The 26,475-nt window shown below is 37.6% G+C and overlaps 1 protein-coding gene across 5 annotated transcripts in view; it reads right to left on the minus strand.

The window, feature by feature from the left end:
• TMTC2 (transmembrane O-mannosyltransferase targeting cadherins 2) overlaps positions 1-26,475 on the minus strand; it is a 261,093-nt gene that overhangs the window by 5,110 nt on the left and 229,508 nt on the right. For 3 of the 5 annotated variants that reach the window (XM_061454672.1, XM_061454674.1, XM_061454673.1), the window contains exon 11: positions 18,930-18,993. In XM_061454672.1, the coding sequence (XP_061310656.1) occupies positions 18,930-18,993 (64 nt within the window). Of the gene's footprint in view, positions 1-18,929; positions 18,994-20,834; positions 23,498-26,475 lie in introns of those variants that run through there. The other 2 variants (XR_009743616.1, XR_009743617.1) reach the window with 2 other exon arrangements.

Consider the following 26,475-nt stretch of genomic DNA (forward strand, 5'->3'; position numbering starts at 1 on the left):
ATGTCAACAGCTCCTTTTTTATCGCTCAAGATAACTGTGGACAATACAATCGTTTCAGGGGTGGCACTTGCTTTCGAGAAACCTCACATCTGAATAGAAACATGACCTAGGAGTCGCACCAAGATGTAAGCATACTACTTTAAAGCATGGGTGTGGGCTGTGAAGGTAAAAGGAGAGGAAGGGGGAGGGACATAAAGCAAGATGGTTGCTGCCAACTGGGTACTACTCTCCAGTGCAATTCATTGTCAACACTAAATTCAGCAGTGACACACAGACCTTTTTACAGGAGTGACCTGATGTTGCCAGATAAGCCAAGTACCAGTTATTCCTTCCAGAGACTCATGTTTCTAGTTGGTCCTGTATGTTATAAGGCCTCTTAAGAACTTCAGTTTGCATATACTATGTTTTGTTCCAAACAGCTCATTAATCACAACTTAAGACAATAATCTCAAGGAAGTTGGCTAAGATGCCAAGAGTAAATTGTCTAGGAACTGATAACTTGATGCAAAAAGCATTCTGGAACAGGACGACAGGATGTGTGGCAAAATAGTATGGATCAGGGAGAATAAAAAAGCATAAAATTCAGAGCTGAGAGGGATTTCCTGTGTTATCAGCCCAGAGAGCAAAGCATTCAGTGCTGCTGGAAAACAACAACAAAAAAAAACACCAAACCATCATCTTTGCAAACTCAAAATGGAAGAATGCTCTGCATCTTTTCCTCTATGACAGTTAAGGACATCATCATTTAAATTGCAAGTCTACTCATGAACAATTTCAATAAGCATGTTTTTGGGTTGACAGCTTTCAGCTTAAATAGTGAGGAGGGGGAATGGAGAGAAAAACATTCTCCTTTCAAGTACTAATTTGAACAAACATTGTGAAGAGCAGTTTCCACAGTTGTATTAGTCAGAAATGGACCTAAAAGTCTGTAGCAAAGGGAGCCTGCGTCCTGATCTAATTTCCTTAAGACTGACTAACATACTTAGCTATATAAATCAAATTAACAAGCCTAGGCTCGAGGGGAGAATGGATCCTTGGATTCAGTCATCATCTTTAAGAGATCTACATTGTTAACACTGATAGTTATCATTTACTAACATGTCATTAAACAGAAAGAGACTTCATTTAGTACTCTATACTCATATTTTGTTCACAAAACTATTATTCATATCCAGGGGAGATGAACATCCTCCCGACAAAAAAAAAAAGAAAAAAATCAAAAAAGAAAACACATAAAAATAGATGGGAAAGGAAAATAGTTTTTGTTGGATACTGTTTCTCAAGTTCAGTATCAAGTTAAGATAATATACCAAGTTAATAAGGCAGAACAGCAAAAGTTAATATGTGGCCACCTTAACAACTGATTGCCCTACAGAAATGTTAGGTCATGTATATTTTTTTATTTTTTAAAATTATTATTTTACATTTGGACACTCTCATCTGGACATTCAAAGCAGATGACACTTTAACTTGCCTGTTGGAAGGAGAATAGACGTAGAAAGTGTTTTTATGGATCTAATCTTACATGCTTTCAAACGCTGGAGACTATGCTGTCTAAAATGGTAAACTACAGGATACGTACATTTAAAACCAGAAATTTAAGACTGAAGGAAGGGGTTTTATCATTTTATTTATGGCTGGCAGATGTGGGAGTTTTCATTCACAAGCATACCATGAAGTTATTCAGTTTGCTTGTAGATTTAGATATCAGCATGGTTAAGGAAACCCACAGCTGTGAATCAGTGAAGAGTTCTAGACTTGGCATGGGAAGGAAGCTTCAAGAGTCTACTTTGCTTCTCAAATTATCACATCAATAGGGGACATTTTTGCATCAATGTTCTCCAGTCAGTGGAGATTTTTTCCCTCAGCATCTTTTTCATCTTAACCTTCAGAGACTGCTCAGAGTTTTAAAAACATGGTGATCCATAACCAAACAGGCATATATAGATACATGTTACATCTTGCTGCTGAAAACCTACCACTGGCCTTCATATAAATTCAGAGTATACTGTTTTATATATCAGAAACAAAAGCATGCACTACAAATAGGGAAGGCTGCAGATCATAACATCAGATTAAAAAGTCCCACAAAAAATGTACATACATTCGTTATTTCTATGTTTCTAGAGTTTTTCCCCCATTGCCATGGAACAATCGCTTTGATTTATGCTTAAAAATCCTCTTAGTAACTGCACTCAGTTTATATAGAAACCGTTATTTTTAGATAACATACTTCTATTATCATGATAAAAGCTAAACAGGAACATATGTTATGAGTATTTAATATTATGGCTATATTTTTAAAAAAATAAACATTTTCCAGGAGTCAGTGTTTCTAATTAAGCTTCTTAGGTTTCCAGCTCAAATGTTGTCATTAGTATATGATAGCACAATCTTATCCAATTTTCCTACTACTTTAGGATTTCATTAAAAAAAATCTTCAAATGACTTAATTTTTGTTTATAGAAATTCAACTGTGCTCTGATGTCTGTAATTTTGATAATTTTACTATATAGCTATGATTATAGTATAAAACATATAACAACTTCTTTACCTTATCTAACACTGGCATGCTGCATGCTAAGTAGGAAGTCTACTCCCAGCAAGTGAGAAACTTGCTGAATAGAAATGGCATCTGTATTACCATACAAACAGAAATTGCTCAGAATCTTTCACATACAGAATTTTGTCCTATTAAGAAGGAGTTTTTAAAAATTAAATTAAATTTGTGAGTAAATGTATTTTTGCATGAACTTGCTTTCTAAATTCTGGAAACCAGAAAAATAAATGGCTTTGTGTTACTGCCTAAAGATAAACCCCACCTTTAGTTTAAAAGTCTTAAAAGAAAAAGGAATATATTCTACTTTGCCCAGCAGCACACATGCAGGGTGATAGAATAGCTGTCCATATTAACACAATCAAAACTGTCTAATCTGCGCAGAAAACTCTGATTTAAAGATTATCTGAGATTATAATCACAGAATTATACTCCCATTATATACTACTAGTATTAAAAAAAGGTTAATTTTTTTCAATCAAATAAAATTTCATTGGAAAATAAAAATGCCTGCTGAGAAAAAAAAATAAAAATCATCATCTCTCTGGTTTGGCCCAGGTACTGATCAAATAGATGAGTACCCAGAGAAGGTCATATAGCTTTTCAAAATGCTTGTCACAAGCATATGAAATACTGCATTAGAATTTCCTTTTTTTGAGTAAAATAGCCAACTGCTGAAATTTCACAATGAAGAAGTGTTAATTTCTGGCCTTAAAATTTTGTGAAGTTCTAATTAAGGAAATTTCAAAATAACAAGTTTTCCAGCTTTTTGACTCAGGAAGTTCGGATGAATGCCAAGTGTCAAACAGGGCTTTGCACCTTTGGCTGACAAGTGTAGTCAGCTGAATCAAATGCTTGAGAACCAAATTAATATTGACACTACTGTATGTTTTCCAAAACTATTTAGGCATTTATAGTTGTAAGGTATAACTTTCAGACACATTGTGAAAATGATTATGCAACTTGAAATACTTGCTCTGAGCACAAAGAATGAGAATCTTGCTAACCTGTTCAATGCTTATATCATGAACAATCAGTATTAAGACCGCTCACACGAAAAGTGTGATGTTAGAGCATTACAGAAATAAGACAGAAAACACTAGAAGATAATAGGCACTGTAGGATGTTTTAGGATGAATTTTAGCCTTCATTCTACCTCTTCATTGACATGCTTTCTTTTTCCTAGCTTGCCCGAGACAACAGAATCAATCTGTATGCCTCTATTGATAATAATTTCACTGGCAGGGACGTACAACTGATGTCTATCACACAAAGTGATAAAATTTCCAGAATAATATGGTTTATCAATATCTGAAGGTATTTTCAAATTGGTCAAAAAATGCAACTTCAGCATGTTGAAATGCTACCAAGGCAATTTTGCAAATAAAACCTCTCATAACTTCTTAAATAAATCACAAAACTCTTGAGAACATATATCGTTCAAGGAAACACATTTTAATTGGAGACAACTGAAAACACTTGAAAAAATCTTGTTACTAAGATTTTCTTTTCTGAAATTTTTGCATATAAAACCTTAAAATATTCATGTATCAATTTTTCCTTCCCCTTTGTAATTTTTGATCTGCCTCCTATCACTTCCATGCTTGTTTCATACTGTAAAAAAGTTATGCCTACCCTCTCTCTTTGGTTTTACTCACAAGATTATGACAGCAGCTCCGAAAAGAGGCACATGCTATCGGTCCTTTCAAAATGCTGAATTACAGTACTCCATGTAATTCATAAGAACTCATGCTCTACTTTTTGGCAGCCAATAACCTGCAGGTGTTCCCTATACAGTATTTAGCAATTAAATCTACAGTACACATTAAAATTACCAACTTCCAGAGTAAGATCAAGGATTTCTTTTTGACTCCTGTAGCTTACAGATTTTAAGGCTGTCATTCTAAAATTTCATCTTCTAATATCAAGACTACTGGGCACTAATTGCTTGCTAGGCTTTTACAAGGTTGTGAGTTGTAAAAAAAAATACTTTCTACTAGGGCAGCCTTATTTACCACCTCTGATAAGTGACACATATTTACACTGTCTTCTATCAATATCAGTAACAGCAAGACACGTTCAGTGGTAGACCTACACAACCCACTCTGAAAGGTTGAACTTCATACTGAATATGCTGATGACATTATTGAACAGAAGCTTTCTGTATTTTTCAAACTATGTCTCTAAGATATGGACACACAAAGCAACAGTGTGAACAATATTTTCCATTTTAAAAAGCTTTAATTAATTATTTCTGAAGGCACAGGAGAACAACTATTATTTACAGCACTAGCACCAAGAAATCAAAGTTCAATTCCAATCTCCAAAATGTGACGTCAAAAATTACTCAGTAAAGCCAGACACTTGCTCCAAAGAGCTCTAGAAAAACCCTTCCCTGACTGGAGCAAACTACAATCCAGGGTCAACTAGAATCGCTATGCAGTTCTGTGGTCAGACGATTTCTCAGTTTAATTTGCTTTCTCATTATATGTTTTCATTACATATACCACCTATTCTATATGAACACAATAGACTCCTACTGAAATTAACTTCAGGTCCAACCTACCAGGAATCTTTTTGTTAAAGCTCATTTTTTCCCTCAAATCAAAAGGTTTGCCTTCTGTGCAATTTAGAATCATAGAATCATAGGCTCATAGAATAGTCAGGATTGGAAAGGACCTTAAGATCATCTAATTCCAACCCCCCTGCCATGGGCAGGGACATCTCCCACTAAACCATGTCACCCAAGGCTCTGTCCAGCCTGGCCTTGAATACCGCCAGGGATGGAGCATTCACAACTTCCTTGGGCAACCCATTCCAGTGCCTCACCACCCTTACAGTAAAGAACTTCTTCCTTATACACAATCATCTAAACTTCCCCTGTTTAAGTTTTAACCCGTTACCCCTTTTCCTATCACTAGAGTCCCTAATGAATAGTGCATCCCCAGCATCCCTATAGGCCCTCTTCTGGAAGGCTGCTATGAAGTCTCCACACAGCCTTCTCTTCTCCAGGCTTAACAGCCCCAACTTTCTCAGCCTATCTTCATACGGGAGGTGCTCCAGTCCCCTGATCATCCTCATGGCCCTCCTCTGGACTTGTTCCATGTCCTTTTTATGTTGAGGACACCAGAACTGCACACAATACTCCAGGTGAGGTCTCAGGAGAGCAGAGTAAAGGGGCAGGATCACCTACTTTGACTTGCTGGTCACGGTCCTTTTGCTGCAGCCCAGGATACGGTTGGCTTTCTGGGCTGTGAGCGCACACTGCCGGCTCATGTTCATTTTCTCATCAACCAACACCCCCAAGTCCTTCTCCGCAGGGCTGCTTGTCCTGGGTTCAGCAGTAGCAGCCATTTTCTCCTTCTTGGTAGCTGGTGCAGTGAAGTGTTTCGACTTTCGGCTCGGGAACAGAGCTGATAACAATGATGTTTTGGTTTGGCCGAGGACTTTGTGAGCCTCATGCTCTGCCAGGGAGGAGGGGAAGCCAGGAGGAAGCAGAGACGGGACACCTGACCCAAACTGACCAAAGAGGTATTCCATACCACAGCACGTCATGCTCAGGATGTAACTGGGAGTTAGCCAGAAGGGCTGGGAGACTGCAGGGCTGGAGGAGGCATCGGTCAGAGGTTGGTCAGGCTGGGGGGTGCGAGCTATCAGTCGGCTGGTGGTGAGGTGCTGTATTCTCTTCCCTTGTTATTTCCTTTATCATTATTATTATTGGTGGTAGCAGTAGTGATCTGTGTTATACTTTAGTTAGTAAACTGTTTGTATCTCAACCCGTTGGAGTTGCATTCTTTTCGATTCTCCTCTCTCTCCCTCTGGGAGTAGGGGGAGGGCAAGAAGGGGGGGAGTGAGTGAACGAGTTACCTGACTGGGTTTAAACCATGACACTACTCTAAATCTCTTCTCTGCCCAACCTGTAGCTGTGCCTGGGATTGCTCTGACCCAGGTGTAGGACCTTGCACTTGGCATGGTTAAACTTCATGAGGTTGGCATCAGCCCACCTCACAAGCATGTCGAGGTCCCTCTGGATGGCATTCCTTCCCTCCAGCGTATCAACCAAACCACACAGCTTGGTGTCATTGGCAAACTTGCTGAGGGCGCACTCAATCCCACTGTCCATGTCAGCGACAAAGATGCTGAACAAGACTGGTCCCAACGCCGATCCCTGAGGGACACCACTCATTACTGGTCTCCAGCTTGACATTGAGCCATTGACCACAGCTCTTTGTGTGCATCCATCCAGCCAGTTCTTTATCCATCGAGTGGTCCATCCATCAAATTGATGTCTCTCCAATTTAGAGATAAGGATGTTGTGTGGGACAGTGTCGAATGCTTTGCACAAGTCTAAGTAGATGATGTCAACTGTTCTACCCCTGTCCACCAGTTCTGTAGCCCCATCACAGAAGGCCACCAAACTGGTCAGGCAGGATTTCCCCTTAGTGAAGCCATGCTGGCTGTCACCAAGCACCTTGTTGATTTTCATGTGCCTTAGCATGCCTTCCAGGAGAATCAGCTCCAAGATTTTGCCAGACACAGAGGTGAGACTGACTGGTCTGTAGTTCCCTGGCTCATCCATTTTCCCCTTCCTGAAAATGGGGGTTATATTTCCCTTTTTCCAGTCATCGGGAACTTTACCTGACTGCCATGATTTTTCAAATATGATGGACAGTGCCTTAGCAACTTCATTTGCCAGCAACTTCATTCCATAATCCCTGTTCAGAAAGCATTTTTTTACCTTGATTATGGGTAAAAAATCCAATTTGTCAACTCATCAGCAAAAAATTCCATCAAGGCAGCTATCAGAACAGAATTTTTCAGATATAATTACTGAATGATCACGAACTGATATTTCAAAAATGATAAAAAATTAGTCTGATAAACTGTATTTAAATTCAATCAGGATGTGAAGAAATGAAGTAGAGCTACTGAGCTACAATAAAACTCCAAGTAACTCCACCATGAATATATCAATTATTTACCCCATGGAATCTGAGACATACAGGAAACCTTTATATGGAATTTAATTTAGCATTTTATTGTGGATTTTCATTTTTACTGTTGTTGTATTGAAAAAAAATTTCAATTTTCTTTCACACTTTAACTGGTTTTGGTCAGTTTGAAGCAGCCAGATGCTGAGGCAACTGGCACTGTTACAAACCATAATGTCAGATTAAAGTTATTTACTGATAGAGAAAGACAATCTTTACTGGAGCACCTGAAAAATTAATAAAACTGCCTCAGCTCAGTAATAGAGCTGTTCATTAAATGAAGACACGTTTCAGAAGGGTAGGTACGCTTGAATGTATATTTGCTCTCTAGGAAAACTAACTGTGGCAAACAGAATAATGTAAATTCAATATACAAGCTGACCAGCATACTGTGGTTCAGAATGCCTCAACAAAAAGGGACTGTTCTTCGGGGGAAATGAAGAGCCACCCATCCCCTCCTCACAGCATCTTCTTATTAGCAGACATTTGAACTGCAGACTGTAACTTTTCCAAGGGAAAAATACATTCAAACTGGTACTGAGGTTACTCTTATACATTCCAAGAAAATTACTTCAGCCAGACACCTGCTACCCATCCTGTTCATAGCAGTCTGCAAACATATCCTTCTTCTCAGGCAGAACTCAGATCAAAACCAGGCTTATTGTGGGGTGTTTTTCCTCTATTTAATTACCTACATATACACAAAGGTGTGGGAGGGGGGGAGAATACCAGCTGCATCAAAACCATCTTGTGAAACAGAAGTGTAAGTCCTTCAGTAGTTGTGTGTGGAGGGAAATGTAATACCCACAACTAAAAATCATTCTGAGAATAAGAAATACATCAGAACTATATATTGGGAAGAAAATTAGTAAGTTATTTATTGTAAAACATCCTAATGAGAATGGACTTTGCTGGGTTTATTTAATGAGTATTAAGAACGCTTCCTTATAATTTCTAATTGCATAATAAATTCCTTGCATTGTTTCCAGAGTTAGCACTAGAATGCTCTATTAGGAAAAAAAGTTGCTGGATTCTCTTTTAATTGAGTTCAAACAGATGGTTTAGTTTCTGAAATGCTAATCTACTGCTGCGAGTTCCATATTTCATGGCACTTTATTTTTGATTGACACTGAGGGCTACTTTTACGAGGCAAAGCCAATCTTGCTCTCTCCAGGAACTGATGCAGGCAGCATAGTACCCCCTGCAGTATTCATATCAGACTGTGAATCACAATCAAGTGCATAGGTTTACCCATGATACATCATCCTCACTTCCACAGCTTCAGCAAAGAGACTGCATCTTTACTGCCTCCCATTATCTCAAAGCATAATGATTCCTTTCATTTAACTTAGTAGTACAAATCTAGGCTGTGACTTCCTATTAATTAGTTTTGCAAACCTATTCCTTTAATTATTCAGTAAACAAACAATAATTGAGTACAAGCAAAACTGTTGCACAGATATTTCCATACTGAAAAATAATATAAAATAATAGAATAAAAAAAGTTATTTGTTTACGAAGATGCAGATGAAAACCACTGGAATGCTAGATGAAACAAATCAGCACTCTAAGAGACAGGCCTAGATAACCTCACATTCTTTCTTCTGCAAATAATTTTGATGGTGGACTGAGCATACCTATATACCAGATAAAGACTTCAGATCTGCATCATGAAAATACATGTAAAAATCAGAAAAAGAAATGTGAAGACATTAAGACTTCTGGACAAGTTAACTGAGGTGCAGTCCCACAAAATTTCTGAATCAAGGTATTGATAATAAAGTAGCTCAAATATTATTTGGTATGAGATTTTCTTCTCTTTAGAGAATTTCTGAACTATCTATTGAGAATTACAGTCATCTGATGGGATCGAAAGAACAGTTTTCTGTTTCTATGTAGGTGCCTGGACAGAGAACAGAACCTGTAACTTAACACTTGGGTGATTAAATTCTTAGGAAACATCACTGCAATAATAAGAAACATGCATTATTTTTGTGGAAACACGGTCTTTTACCTTTTGGAGATGTAGTCACATAAACATTTCTAACACTGTGGGCAACAGAGCCTACAATGGAAAATGGGTGCATAAAGCAAAATACTCTGGGGTATTTTTTTTTTCTGAAGAAAATATTAGCAGCTTGAAGCAGCACAAAGGATTGCCACCAGACATACTTAGGACTTATGTCCTAAGTGAATAACGTATGAATCAGTTTCTTTCTCTCATATTACATGTTAAGCACGAAATTACTTGTTCAACAATTCTTGGTAAGAGTAATTGATGATTTAATGCAGATCTAAAGTTTAATTAAATTAGAAAAGAGGAATTAGTGTATAGTTGCTTATTTCCATTTGTTTCCCCCCTTAAAAAAACTCATGTCCATACATTTTACAGTTCATGAAGATGGATGACTCAGAAAATACATTACGCCAATAATTAGACTGCAGAAGGAGTAATATTTATGGAAAATTTGTAAACATTTTCATAGTTGAAAATGAAAAGCATTCCAAATTGCCATGACAACGAGTTTGTGGCTTACTTTGCCAAGCATGTCTGGGTATGCAGCTTATGCCTGAAAAACTTTATGCTAAGAAACATTTATAGCTGCTTGCAGAATTTCACTGGAAGAAATCTGGAACTACATACAGGAGAAACAGAAGCAACTCTGAACAGTCGATGCTGCAATGCAATAGCTAAGTTAGCAGAAGAAACTCAAATGCATTTTCATTTCAGTCATTTAGGACTTGCATAGAAAAAAAACTTATGTATTGTTTAGGATATCAATGTGCAATGAATTATTTTAGATGGAAATAAAGAGCAACATAAAGGACTTTTATTTCTATGACAAAGCTTACAAATTACACTGGGTGAGCCAATCGGTCTCAGACATTTGCATAATTAAATGCTTGTATAATCAAGAAGAGTACTAACAAACTCCCCATAATCTAACTTTCACAAAACTGAAGCTGAGAACTGTAATGACATGTTTTCCAGCTTTCTCCTATGCATCTTGCAGAAGGATGGATTACAGTATCAAGAAGCAGATTTAAGTATTCTATAATCACCAAAAAGCACGTTCAGTCTTTGCTTTTACTGAACTGCTACAATGCATGAGAAAACACATGTAGAGTTTTCCAGAGTAAGGCTATAAATATTCACATGTATTTCCCAAAGGAAATTCAGTGTTTTCCACAGCTGAATAAATCAGTTTTCAAATTATACAACTCATCCTGATACCATGCTTTAGTAGTACAGGTAAATATCCCCATTCCAATAGCCTTCTTTCTTTGTCACCTGCTGGAGATCAGGGATGGGAAATGCTATATGGTATTTTTTTTGTTTGTTTTGTCTGTTGTTTTTTTCAAGGTGGGCGGCACTAACCTCTGCTGAAGCAGAAATACTTAAGATTCAAAACAACAGCCTATACTCAAGCCTCCCTTGAAGCTGACAACTGCATATGGCTAAAAACCTAGATTTATATTTAAAATATTTTGGAGGACCATGAACGAATATAATTGCAAATACAGAAATAGCTTTTTGTTCAAAAGAATAAACATGGTTTTCTCTAATTAACTGGAGAGAGAAAACAGATCTGCCTTGCACTTACCCCAGACAAGAAGAATGAACCAATGGGGACCTAGACGGGGTGAATCAGCAACAGTAACAGCAACAAAAGAAAATTGAGCTACAGCCCAAAGTAGATTTATAAAGCTTTCATGCTCAGGAAGGACAAAGTGAGTTCATGCATAGATCAACTCTTTACATGGAGAAGTGTTGCTATTTCTGTGATAACACTGAAAAGCCTTTCTACCTGAAATGAAGGGCAGCTTGCATTCAGTTAATATTAATTTTCTTGAATTTCTCCATTCTGCACAACCTTTAAGCTAGGTCAGCCTTCCGCTAGGCAGGATGAAAAATGTTACAGCTATTCTGATATCAAATCTTAGAGTGTCTTTTATTGCCTGTCAATGGGGAAAATCTACCCAATTTACAGTAACCCAGAACGTGCTCTCTCATCCTTTTGACATCAGAGAATGGTGTACTCTTTTCTCTAAGGGCATTTTACTATCTCCTCTCCCAGTGGAGCAGCACCATGCCTAAGCCTCCCTGTATCTGTCTGAAAGAAAAAGCATGCCATCTTAAAATACAGTTCACATCAGTCATGCCTATCTTCTCATTAGAAAGCTGCAGTACCCTTTTTAGTCACTAAAAGTCCTGCATGCCCTATAACAATTGGTTTAATCTTTAGGAAGTAATAGAGCAGGAAGAGAGGAAGAACTGGATCCTGGGAAGTTTTCTTATTCCTCACACCTTCACCCGGAGAAAAGAAAGGAGGCATTTTCAGGAGGCCAAGAGTGATGCTGGGCTGGAAAGAATCCACTACCATTCACATCATTGAGGCAGAAAGTTTGGCACACTTGAGAGGAAGCCTTGAACAATGTGAGGCTTAGTAGCAGCTCATGCTGGTAGTGGGAAGCTGGACAGCCCTGACACAAGACAGGAGAAGCTGGGAGCTTTTCAGAAGGCAGGCAGGCAATCAGCAAAAACTCCACCCGCCCCACAATGCCCATTTTCATATTTTCTGTAAAGGCAGACACAATTAATGGAAGACAACTGAAGTGAATCTACTGGATGCTAACTACCTGAAAATACATCTCTGCAGTCATTCCATGGCACTAATAAATAAAGATAAGAGATTGCCATACATTCACTGCTTTGAATAAACAAGGAACAGGAAGAAAAACATTTTAAAATGAGGATTCTCAAGAAGAAAGTGTCATGCTTTACTGGCAATAATACATGGTATAAAGATCTACAGTGTACTTTCTCTAGAGGATTTTGTCAGCTTTATTCATACTATGCTCCAGAAACCAGGAGTAAGATGGCAAGACAACGGTTTGGGTAACAGAGAATAGGTAGACCTGTCCAAAAGAGCTGCAGGAGCAAGAAACTCCTCACTGTGAGGGGTCTGCAGTATTCCTGGAACAGTGTGAGGATGACATCATTGGATCCAGTGAAGCACGGGACTGTGCCAGTTTTTTGTCAATTGAGGATCAGCTGCAGACAATTTAAGAATTGCCGTTCACCCATCTATTATTGCCACCAGCAGCAGAACTAACATAGCAGGAACTCTTAAAAGCTTTATGAAAATTCTCCTTGGCAATAATAGGACATGCCCTTAAAAAAGTTGGCAAAATGCATTAAAGCTGTATCCCTCACAATTATTCCTAGCCTGGTAAAGTGACATGAGGAGAAAGTGAAATGGGGAAATTTGGCATAAAAACACCTAAGCAAAAAATACAGAATAAAGCAGATCTTGGTTATAGACGTTTCAAGACCAAATCCAACATCTACTTTATGTTTTAAAGATGTATGTACTATCAGAAGTATATCAATTTTCAGAGGTCCTGCCATGAATAAAATCCATATATTGTGAACATTTTCCATAAGAAGGCACTGAAAGCATGTTATCTGTAACGTGGCTATGAAAATACAATCAATTATCTGGAAATCACCAGAATTCTTCTTTCAGCTGTTAAGCAGCTTGAGGTATAGCTTATTGCAAGATTAGAGCCTTTGCAATAAAATCTGCATCCCAGCACTGGGAGGGGGGAATAAATAAAAGAAGCACTTGTAGAAACTGCTTTTTAATATGATATTGTGTTAACTGATTACATAAACCCTTCAAGTCAAGAAATGGTTTAGTAGCCCACATCATGATTAAACCATCTAGTGGAAATTGTATTTATTTTGCTTATAGGTACATTTCTCTTTCCCCCTCATTCTATGTGTGTGTCTTTATGTATGTTGTTACAGTAAGACATTTAATCAAGCCCTTTTGAAGTGGTAGAGTGGAAACAGCTGTTTCTGACAATGTGCTGCTGACATGGGGTTTAAAGCTGTCATGAACTCCAGATTGTAAGCAGCACTAGTATGTGGTTGGGATGGTAGTGACTTGCAGGTCACGGCACCTCCTTGAGGAATGCTTCTAAGCCAGTCAGCTCAAGGTGGTGGCTCAAAGTCTTAAGGCTCTGGTGAGCTCTCTTTCATTTCATACTCTTGAGGTCACACTTCTCGAAAGCCATTGGCCATATGTGGGGGCTCTAGAGCAGCTTTTTGAACATTGGTTGCTTCAAGTTCTGAGTTAAAAAATTAGAAGTGCAGTTCTATTATACAAATGATGTCTTAAAAGTTTAATCAAAGCTGAAGCTTAAGTCAATACCTTACATTCTTGTAAAGAATGCCAATTTAAAGAAAGTTTCTGGATGACTGACTTTTCCATAACAAGGTGAGCTTAAAGCTCACGTTTTAGAGTGCCTAAGAACCTGTTAAAATAATTTCCTGGTTTGTGAACATTACAAGTTGTAGGGAACCTAGAAACCATCTCTGAACACAGATTTTCCTCGGCAATACTCCCACTCAGAATAATTACTGCATAAAGGTCTTGCTGTCCAAAACACGGTATCATTCCTTCGTGCAGATGAATTTATTAAAATTAGACTAATGTGATTAAGGCAAATCCAAGCCAACACTGTTAGAACAAACACATATGTGCTTCTCACTGAGAAAGCTCTAAAATGATTTTGTTTTGATCAAGGTAAACACACAATGTAGGAATGTGTTTTTTTGAAAGTATTAAAAAAGATCCAGGGGCTAGGGGAAGCTAATCTCTGTAGGTTACCTATAGAGTTGAAGGAGGAAAAGAGAGTCCTGCAAGAAATGATTCATAGCAAATAAAAGTAGATTACTTCTCTGAACTGATTTCTGGATTCCTCTTTCCCCCTTGGCTCTCCAGGGGAATGTTAACTCTCTGAAGCCTATTTGGAAATAAACAGACATGATCTTGAGAATGCTTGCTTCTTCACTGAAGTTTAAGACAAATGATTCCCATCTCTGCAGCAGCACTATATTCTACAGAAAATACTGTTGATTTGAAATTTGACTGGAAATTACTTTCACAGAGGACAGATACACACCTCCTGCAAATAAGGCCAATCATGAACTTTATGAAGAGAACAGCTACATCTCAATCTGGAATAATAATACTAGCCAGATCTGATCTTTCTTTGCACCCAAGCTGTATTTTAGCTGGTGCTGCTCCTGTACCAAACTGTTTTAATTCTTTTATACTCTGCAGAAGGAAGGTATACCCAAAAGCAAAGATGATGCTCAAGATGTGGACATACATTTTAACATACCTGCACTGTATTCAGTTGTTCTTCTACTGGGTATAATTTTTTGCTGTTTTTGCAAATACTTCATTCATTGTAATACAGCTTTTCACAGAGGAAAGAGTACTGGTATTTTCAGTATTTGTCAGTCCTCTCAGGATTAGTTCAATGAAGAATGAATCACACCCAGTACTACAAAAATAAAATCTTTTTATATCTGCTTTCTTAAAAACAATGACTTGCTCATTTCAGAGAGGTTTCTCCTGTAAGGAAATACTATTTTTCTGGGGATGTTTTTAGCCTTCTTAGTCACAACTTTCACAAAAATGGATTAGTCAAATGAGAGTGACTCAGACTTAAAGGCGTACTGGTTGCTTACTGTTGTGTCCCAATCTTGAGATACTGAAAAGAAGGTTTGCTTAGGAGACAAATGCAAGAGTGAAGACTGCTGTCTGGAAAAAAAAAAACAAACTGAGACAGATAACTAAGTAGTTCTGAAAGCCATAACTCAGTTGGCCATTTAAACTGGACTTGGGTGTAGAAAAGCTCAGCAGAGCAGCTTCTGGATCCAAAGGGCTTCTACATCTGGGAGCAGGGGAGGAAGTATTGTGTTATGAAGTGTTGTTTCCTTCCAAAACCAAAAGGAACAGTTGAGAAACCAAAGAAAGGGATACAAGAGGAAAACAAAGCAAGGATGCGAAGAACAAAATTGTGTCATGAAAGCTCAATGAACATACAAATTCACTAACAATCAGTAAAGGCCTGAGTTCACAGTATTACTCTCATTGCTGCTAAGGATGGATGTGGTTCTAAGAAACCTGATCAGCAGAAGATGTCCCTGCTCATTGCAAGGGGATTGGGCTAGATGACCTTTGAAGGTCCCTTCCAATCCAAACTATTCTATGATTCTATGGTATTTTATGGTAGTGATATTAGAGATATTGCACAAGATGTGATAATTGTAAAGAAAGTAATGCAAGAGAAGGGAAATCTGAGTTTTATTTCAGGCTGCACTAGCTGAAAATCTCTGAAGAGCTAGGCACAGGTCTAATTATTTAGAATAACTGAAAATTTAGTTGTCTTACTACAGTGTATAAGAAAGGAGTGAATAAGAAAGGAGTTGGTAACAGAAAAATGGATTTTCAACTTGGAATCTGGAAGAGTGACTGGGGAACCACAGGATGAAAAAATATCATGCTGAAAAAAAGCAGAGAGCCAGTTTATTTGGGATCCTGATCAACAATTCCTTATTGCCAAGCACTGGAAGATGGAAGGTTCTTGTTAAACGGATGCTTTTAGCACTTAATTATTCTAGCAACAAGGCTGATCCACTGCACAGAATGAGACTTCAGCACTGCCACAGTATTCTCACTGAGAGGGAATTTGGGAACACACCTCTGAGCCATTAGCAGTAAACAGATGCACACTATATAGATATGTGTGTATATATGGAACTGTATGCATGCATACATCATTACATTACATCGCATTCATACGACTATTACTTTGAATTATCTCCAAAGAAATGTTTCTAGTTCATTAATAATGGATTAAAAAATATATCATTAAATCCTTCAGCACTATATTTTGATTAAGATATTTCTTTAGCATCTTGACTCACATAATTTTGCTGAACCTCCATTTTCATAAAACAGTGAGAAAATACAGAGGCTATATCCAAAATAAAAAATGTAACTGTGGACTGGGCCACTTGCAGTCTCTCAGACAGTACCTGAGAACACTCAAATAAGCCAGTTCAATCAACACTAGAGAACAGTCCTGGCCACATTTAATTTACCAGTGCAGACGCAACAATGAAGCACACAGGATTTGACTAATTTGCATTCCACACTCTTTTGGAAAGGTCGGGAGATTCTGTCTTAACCATATCTGCATCATATTGCTTACTACCTAGAAAAATTCCATGAGTGGCTTCTTTTCCTCCCATTCTGAAACTATTATGGAAAATTTGAGAGCTAATAGTAAGAGAAAAGATATGCATGACTACTTTTGGCTTTATTTTCATTCTTGAGAGATTGCTCTTGTACAGTCATCAGATGGTTGACGCTGGCACTGAAAACTAATATCCTCCCCACTCTGCATCATTAAAGTAGTTTTAAATAGTCATGAACCATATGTATGCTATGCTTAGCTAGAAACTTTATCATCCTGAACATAAAAGTGAAATTATGTCTCATGAGGCCCCACTTGGAGTCCTGTGTGCAGTTCTGGTGTCTTCAACATAAACAGGCCATGGAACTGTTGGGACAAGTCCAGAGGAGGGCCACGAGGATGATCAGGCGACTGGGGCACCTCCCGTATGAAGACAGGCTGAGAAAGTTGGGGCTGTTCAGCCTGGAGAAGAGAAGGCTGCGTGGAGACCTCATAGCAGCCTTCCAGTATCTGAAGGGGGCCTATAGGGATGCTGGGCAGGAACTATTCATTAGGACCTGTAGTGACAGGACAAGGGGTAACAGGTTCAAACATACACAGGAGGTTCAGGTAAGATATAAGGAAGAACCTTACTGTGAGTTTGGTGAGCCACTGGAACAAGTTGCCTGAAGAAGTGGTAAATGCTTCATCCCTTGCAGTGTTCAAGGCCAGGTAGGACAGAACCTTGGGCAACACAGTCTATGGTGAGGTGTCCCTGCCCATGGCAGGGGGGTTGGAACTAGATGATCTTAAGGTCCTTTCCAACCCTAACTATTCTACGATTCTGTGATTTGTAAAGAAAGCTGAAGCAGCACTTACTTATTAGATTTTTACTTAAACTAATCAAAATTAAATGCAAGTTGCTCTAAAAAACTGTTCTGATGGTCCCATCCAGCAAAAAGGACACTTTAGTCTTAACAAGTAAAACTTGGCAGCTATACCTAGAAATACCACTCTGTAATTGTACCACTGCCATCAGCTAGAAAACCTCAGTTGTTTCCAAAGCTCTCTGAGAAACCTCACACATATAATCATATATGGCTTTATACAAATATCAGAAACTCAGGAATACATTCAAAGATTTTGAGAGTACAATGAACCACAGAAAAGAGAAGAGGAATTGTACCAACTTTCAGGCAATTGAGGGAATTCGTTCAATATTAGGGCATCCATACAGAAAAAAAAAAAACAAAAATTCTTGCATCTGAAAGCATACGGAGTCACAAAGTCTAAACTGTTATCTCACAAAGTAGGAACTAAAGAAATACACAGATTTTCTGAGTTTTGGTTTTGGCTAGTTTCAGTTTTTATTTGGTTTTTTTGTTTTTTTTTATGAGATGGTGTAAAAGTGTGCAATTTCATACAAACAAGTTATTTTTATTTTGGGTTATGGGGATTATATTTTGTTAACATGTGTTGAGTCTTGGCTGGTGTTGCTTTTAACTCTTAGCTCTGAAAACTCTTTCATTTTAAGCCTGTTATTTTTTAACATTTTTTTCTTTTTCACTTGACTGAAATTGTTAATTTGCATCCTCAAATTTGGCACTATAGATTCTGAGACAGGAATGTGCTCTACATTTGATTTATTGCATAGACAAAGTATTAGGTATTTGAAATAGATTCTGCTCCATTTATATTCATGAATATTTTTTCTCAAAATGGAAGGTAATTGAAAAGAAATATAACATTGAGTAAAAAACTGCAAAAAGAAAATATTTTGTTTCCTTAGTTCCTGATGCAATAAGATTGGAAATAAGCTTTTCTTTTTAAGAAGGGTCTGTCACATATTTCTGCTTCAAGCAATAAGCTTTTCTTTGCCAATATACAACAATCTCAGAGGTAAATAGCTCTGAGGTAAAATCATCTTTAACTGTTGAATAACAAGGTTTGCCAGAAGTTCATGACAGAGGAAAAGGCGCAAAATGTATTGTTGAAAATACCTTATACAGTGGACCATAGAATTGCCCTACATTCTCTTTTACTAGTGAAAATAGATGGAATTAGGAAAGCTTTCCAAACTCAACACACTTAAAGGTACATAAATAAATCTTTTCCGACTATGTTAGCAAAGTAAGATTTGTTGCTAGAACAGTTCACTTAGGTAACTTAAAAGTACAGGGATTGGTTTGACAAAGGAACACCTTTATCTGACTATCCAATAATTAACCATTAAAACATCATAAATAATATAGGCCGAAGTTTCTCCTTGATCACAAAGGGTTCAGCACTGTGGCACGTTCATCAATTTATGTAATGGATATCATTAAGAAGGTACTTACATTAGGTCTTAATCCTGCTGCCATTTCATAATACTTCTCAGCTTCTTCATTGAGACTGGCTTGTCTATCAGGACAGAAAAAGCCAATGCAGTTACACCTGATTTTCCTTGGGTTAAAAAAAAAACCATACCTAATAAAGCATAGCTAAAACCAAAATACTGCAACTACTCCTCATTGATTAAGGATATAACCGTAACAAATGCAAAAAGTATGTCAATCTGAAAGATATTTTTTATAGCCCATAATGTCCAAAGATTTCTCTTTTCCTACCTTATTTCCTTTTTAGTTCTAAAATTATATAAGTACACACAGGAGAGAAATGAAGAAGGCAAAAAAACTCAGCTGAGACAAAACCAGAGACATACCAGTCCCCACCACAAGAAAATCTGGCTTGTTTCTTGTAATTAGCCATACTTTCACAGTAAATTATGAAGCTGTAGATTATACAATAATGCAGTCCCTTTCATTGTGCCTCCCTATTATTCCAGAAGGGGAAAAAAAAAAAAAAAGGAAAAGAAAATAAAATCAGAGAATACAATGATTTTTCAAAAATGGGTTTTCAGGATGCAGGGAATTCATTCAGAAGGTAGAGTTTTGATATCAACATTTACGCAAATCAGTCTGAGAGTGAATTTAAGCTTAGCTCTCGTATTCCAGGAGAATGAAATGAGTTTCTTGGTATGGGAAGCACTATCAGTATAGTTGGCATCTATATTCTCATACTAGTTTAAGTTTTATTTGTTCCCTTGAGTTTTCACTTTAATGCGTTCAAATGAAAATGAAATATATTGACACAGAAATTCAAACACATTTTTGTCTCAATAGGCCTCTTTCTTCTCTCAAATTCCTCCCTTCTTTTGTCTTGTTCTTAATTTCCCTCCAACTATTCATTTTGGCTACTGATCCAATGTATATCAGTCAAACACATACATATCATGAGACGGATGTTAAATATGTAAGAATACTCAAGCAGAACTATCAGGCAGGCTACCTATCTTCTGCTAAAGTTATTTGCTTTTTATTTGATCTTTTTTTACTTTTTTTTTATATGAATAGCTATTTCCCTTCATACGGGAGTTAGGACAGGAGTTTTTCAGCCTATTTGTGTTTATTATGCAATTACAGATGTATTTCTGTGATACATAATGGAAAATTGGAAAACAAGGATAACATTAAGCACTGAGTAGAGTTGGTTGTTTTTTCATTTTTTAATTTTTCTTCTGATTCCAGAAACAGTTACTAGCTCACAGTGTATTAATCAATCAACTGAGCACTTGTATCTGGAGATTTTACTTTGTTCATTACAGGAGATTTTACATGCTTTGTTATTCAGTGATCAAATTGTATTCTAATTTTATGTTCCCATCCATCCAAATTTTAAACAATTAGCCACATAATACATGATAGGTAATTAATCCAAATCAACACATTTTGACAGTTATTGGTCTTGGGAGGAGAAAGGGAAGAAGGATAATCGCTTTGAAGTTTCCCACATAATTCACGTGCAAGCTGAAACCACTTCTTGACTAACAATTTCCCAAGTAGTACCTGGTTTATACCTGTTAACCGTTTTAAATTACTTTGCACATGTATCATTGACTCAGCGGTTCCAGTGGTTAGGAATATCTAATGACTGAATGTCTAAAAATTTAACCTGTCACATAACCTGCTTCTGAATCACTCCTGCTGAGCATTAGTAGTACTTGAAACAACTTGGTGGGGGGGGCAGGGGGAAATCTTATACTTCCAAATTTCAGGATTTACTACATGGCACATAGGATAAAATAATGAAAGATGTCACAGAGCGTTTTTTTTTCCTCCCTTCTTTTTCCTGTTTTCACAAAGCTGTCAGGAAACAAAGCATTTCTGAACGTGGTTAAATTCTGAACAAACAAGGTGCCTGACCCAGGAGGCAGATACAGATGGTACACTTCACCTCCAAAAAGTGGTGCTGGCATGTGAACATTGAACAAATTAAAATCCTGTCTCCTTTTAGCCCAGTGGAAATACATGGTTTGTTTTCCTCCCACATGTACATTTTGAAACATGGATCATTAATTCCTGAGTTGAAATCAGTTTAAAATTATAGCTCTCCATTAAAAATGGTTTATAGAAATGAATGCACACCACAGTAAACCAGTGAGGAAAATGCCACTTCCATTTCTGGGGCATTCAGCAACAGCTCCTTTAGTTAAGATACAGCAGAATTCTGGTTCCCACTTTCACTGGAAATGTAAACTAGAAATTCATTATGTTAAGCCTTGGAATGGCTTTCCCTTGAGAAAAATTAAAGGCACAGAGGCAGAAAATTGCAGTAACCTTACGCCACTGAGCAGTAAAGGGCCCTGGATCAATGTCAAACAATGGAAGGACACTACTAAAGGAATCATAATTCATATTAGAGTAAAACATTAGATAAAATGTTGATAATTACACAGAATGGAAGAAAAGAAGCAAAGGCAAGTCTGGAAGACAGTACTTTTCATAGTTGCAAGTTATATTTTAACCTGCATCCTAAATCTCTTCATGGGGACTGACCTTGAAAATACATCTGATTTTATCCATTAACACCTAGTACTCAATCTTACTGTAAGGGACAAAAATGTCTCTTCTTTTTATTCTCTCATATATCTTAACCTGAGCCTTCAGACCTAACAGTTCCCTGGTTTCTGTTCCAGCTGACTGCCAGTGACACCTCATAAACGTGCTTGACAAGACATCGCTCTTCGGGTCTCCTGATACCCAGTTACATTCAGCTTGCATTTATTTTGAATCTTTATGTTGATCACTGGAAAACATATTGCTTTAAGAGAAAACTACCATCAATGCTGACTGGTTCAGACACATAAACAAGTGAATTTTAACCTGTCTATTGCTTTGTATAAGGCCTTAGTCTGTTTTGGGGGTTTTCAATGTGAAATCATGCATGTCAGTCCAGCAATAACGATCAATCTTCAAAGAGATTCCTATTTTAAAATACGAATGTTGATACTTAGCATTCTTAATGGACCTTTTTGTGTCACAACAAAGTCATAATCATATTCTATACATGTAGACCTTAATGCAAATTCTTTGTATACAAAATTTACATAGACCTAGAGTTACAAAATTTATATAGACTATAAACTTAGCCATGCATACATGCATATATGTATTTAAGCACATGGGCAGTAATTAAAGAATTAATAAAGTCTGTTTAGACAATGACACTGAAAAACCAAAGACAATGTCATGTAGCATTGCTCTAATTCAGACTTCTGTTTTCAAATAGCCAATAAGCATGCTGTAACTTCATGTAATATAAGTGTTTCCCAGAACAACCCACTTCAAGAAGTGTGAAAAGAACCAATTGTTCCTACAAAATATGCTTCTAAGCAAGGTTCTTTTTCGTGTGTTTGTTCGCATTTGGAGACAATGTGAAGCACTTTTCCTGTTTATAATTAGTACAGTGGTATCATCACACTGCCATTCCTCATTCTAAAAGTAATTATTCCCTAGATCACAGGAAACCTATCGCATGGCAGCTCACCTCAGTATGCAAAGTGAAATTTCACTTAGTACTGTTAATACATAACTTAGTCACCCCAACTATGGCCACCAAATGGCATTACAAATATACACTTCCATATATTCTTACAAAATGTATCTGCCAAAAAGGCTTCAAACTCCTATAAGCAAAAGAGCATAGCAAACACTACAAAAGTAAAACATGTGACCAGTTACTGTTTTAAGATGAACCACCCAAAGATGACCCTTGAATGAAGCTGTCTAGAAAACAAATTTGTTGAGAAAAAAATTTTACAGGCAAGTATTAGGCAAGTTATAAGTTACCGGACTGTTGCAAAGATATTAATTACATTCATTCCATATCTCATCCCTATTACAGATGACTTGATTCATCTGGCACTGCATTATCAGGATCCAACAGAAGTCATCTCAGCAAAAAATTAATAACTATGCTTGTGTAATTAGGAATAGGGAGTTGTCTTAATAATGCATACAGATCTAACTTGGTTTTTGTCTTGGTTTCGGTTTCAGATTTAGTCACAAAGAGAGGCAGTAAACAGTGTTAGAATACCTGATGGAACAGAAGTCTTTCTTGTGACTGCTAAACTGAGAACAGACCATCTATAAATACACTTACTGCATCTGGACACAGCTAACAATTCTGTTACAAATTAAAAAAAAAACAAAACCTCAACAAACCAAATAAAACTAACCCTCAACAAACCAAATAAAACTAACCTGCAGCATACCAGTTAAAAATTTACTAAACCTGGTATTTCTTTATTCAGGTTGCATTTTAATTTAAAAATTTTTCTCAACGAAAGGAAAAGAAAAACATTTTAGTAGAAGAATAATCGACTTGGAAGGCATGTTGTGATTGGTTTTACTCAAAGCAGCTGTAACCCAAGTTTTAAAGAATTTGCCTGCAATTGTGAAGAAATGTCTGCATGTTTCTGAATCCTGTGACACTCTTTGGGCTAATGGCAGAAACAGGAGTACGGCAGGGAGAAAAGATGGCTCCTTTCTATTACAGCAGAACATCACTGCAAAGAGTACTTGGTCTGAAAAAAAATTAATTAGAATTTACACACAAATGTAAATTGCTATTACAACTAGTTATTACTTCCCAGTCATTCTGGAAACCTTGCACCGCCCACATTAAAATCGTTTTTTATCTCTTATTCTACAACACATTTTAAAATTTATCCCTTCTCTCTCACAACAGTGAATTCACTTCCATGCCCTGTAAACTTCTGTAATGTATTTTCTACCTCACAGCTGTGAAGTCCATTCAAAATTCTTACTCACTAGTCAGTTTTTATAGCTCTCTAAGGTACCTAAAGAGCAGTTGGTCACCTACGTGAAATTAATATATTTAATAATTTTGTCCTTTCATTTATGAGTGTTAGCACCCACAGTTTCGAGTTGTGTCACTCTATGTCAGTCTGAGTACTTCCTTCTTTCCTCCCTCTGTTGTATCCTTGTATCTGCTTTCCTCTTGGAATCACCTCAGCTCTCCATCATTCTAAATATTTTGAAAATCAGCTTCTGAAGTCCCCCAGACTCATGATGGATTTGTAGCTGCTTTGTCCTAACATATGAATATACATTCCTCTTGTCCAGCAGATATTATGTAAGCAGTATATTGAATAAATTACTAAGCAGTGAACAAAGGCAGACAACAGAATCATGTTTTAGCTAAAATCAGACAGATCATAACACACAGGGTTTTAAGCAAATACTTGGCAGCACTGAATTTCACTTTGCCACCCTAATTCTTGCTAAATCCTTCAGACCACTTTAGACTCCCAAAGCATATTAGGAAGGCATTATCATCTTCCACAAAGAAAGATGAGCATTTAAGTGAAAAATCAGACCAACTGGATATCCCTAAGGACCACAGTTGGATTCTAGCTAAACAAAACCACTGGGCCTTTTTTTTAATTTTGTTTTGCTTTTAAGGGGTTTGGTTTGATGGGTTTTCTTTCTTTTAGAGGTTCTTTTTTGGTTTTTGGCTGACAGTTTAGAATCACTGAGCTCAATGCTGGTCAAAGTTTCTCAAAAAGTGTCCACTCCCAACCAGAACAAGAAGGGTAACCATGGCTGACGTATACAGTACAGCCATGTAGCTCTAACTCTGAGAGTCAAAAAATAACTCATATCCCAATGTAAAGACATACCTTTAAAACCTGGGATGCCTCACTAAGTGCTCAGAGAGGAAGTAAGAGACTTATTGCAGTTACCCCCAAAATAATATTGATCTATGTCACCGCATTTTAAGATACCCACAGTCATACCATGAAACATACATACTCACTTCCACAACATACTCACTGAAGTCAGGAGACTGGCACACTTTATACTGTTTTGGATTCAGTTTTCATACCTAACTTGCTATGCTTCTGTCAGTGAATTTGTTTCATTAATCTAAATGTTTCAAACTACTGAATTCTATCTTGAGAGATATAATTCAGAGAATAATCAGGGGGAAGGGAAGGATCTTTAAAATAGCTCATATACCTGTGGGAGGTCAAACTGTTGTTTACCAGTTAACCATCTTGTCTTGGTTTCCTTTCTAATCTACAAGCAACGAGAATTATTTCTCAAAGGGTATTTTGGGGCTTATTTCAAAATCCTGGTATAGAAACTTTCATTCTGAAACACAGGCTGCTTGGCTAAAGTCAATTCTACCTGCTCTTTAATAACATTTTCTTTTCATTTCATATCCTAAGCATTAAAAGTATAAACAGCCAAGTGAGATACCTTCATCAGACAAAGTATTTCAATAATTGGCTTGCGTTAATGATGAATTGTATCTTTTATTTCCCTTTTTATCCATTTTCTAAGAATAGACACAATCTAAATGAAACCAAGTAGCCTCGTAGCTGTTAAGCGGACAATAGACGATAATTAGACAGTTATCCTAGAAATAAGCATGGAGGATACCTATTACGGTAATGTGAATTTAATGATAATATTCAGGTAGAAGCTTAATGCTACTGCATATCTGGGTCTGACAGCTTTAAAAGGAAAAAAAATAGTCTAAATTTTTATTCTATTTGAATAGGACAACAGGATTAAATATAACAATAAATCACAGATTCTGATAACATCACTAAGTGCTACTGTGAGTCTCAAAGTCACAGTATCACAGTATCATAGTATGCTAGAGATTGGAAGGGACCTCAAAAGATCATCTAGTCCAATCCCCCTGCTGGAGCAGGAACACCTAGATAAGGTTACATAGGAATGTGTCCAGGCGAGTTTTGAATGTCTTCAGGGAAGGAGACTCCACAGCCTCCCTGGGCAGCCTGTTCCAGTGCTCTGTCACCCTCACTGAGAAGAAGTTTCTTCTCAAGTTTAAGTGGAACCTCTTGTGTTCCAGTTTGTACCCATTACCCCTTGTCCTATCATTGTTTGCCACTGAGTAGAGCCTGGCTCCGTCCTCGTGACACTCCCCCTTTATATATTTATAGACACTTATAAGGTCACCCCTCAGTCTCCTCCAAACTATAGAGACCCAGCTCCCTCAGTCTTTCCTCATAAGGGAGATGCTCCACTCCCTTAATCATCTTTGTTGCCCTGCGCTGGACTCTCTCCAGCAGCTCCCTGTCCTTCTTGAACTGAGGGGCCCAGAACTGGACACAATATTCCAGATGCGGTCTCACCAGGGCAGAGTAGAGGGGAAGGAGGACCTCTCTCGACCTACTAACCACCCCCCTTCTAATACACCCCAGGATGCCATTGGCCTTCTTGCCACAAGGGCACAGTGTTGGCTCATGGTCATCCTATCGTCCACTAGGACCCCCAGGTCCCTCTCCCGTACCCTGCTCTCTAACAGGTCGTTCCCCAACCTATACTGGAACCTGGGGTTGTCCCTGCCCAGATGCAGCACTCTACACTTTCCCTTGTTATATTTCATCAAGTTACTCCCTGCCCAACTCTCCAGCCTGTCCAGGTCTCGCTGGATGGCAGCACAGCCTTCTGGCGTGTCAGCCACTCCTCCCAGCTTAGTGTCATCAGCAAACTTGCTGATAGT

The sequence above is a fragment of the Pezoporus flaviventris genome, unplaced genomic scaffold, assembly GCF_033815535.1.
Source record: "Pezoporus flaviventris isolate CSIRO_AGI_PZ_B2104156 unplaced genomic scaffold, CSIRO_AGI_Pfla_v1 ptg000016l, whole genome shotgun sequence".
NCBI classification, from domain to species: domain Eukaryota; kingdom Metazoa; phylum Chordata; class Aves; order Psittaciformes; family Psittacidae; genus Pezoporus; species Pezoporus flaviventris.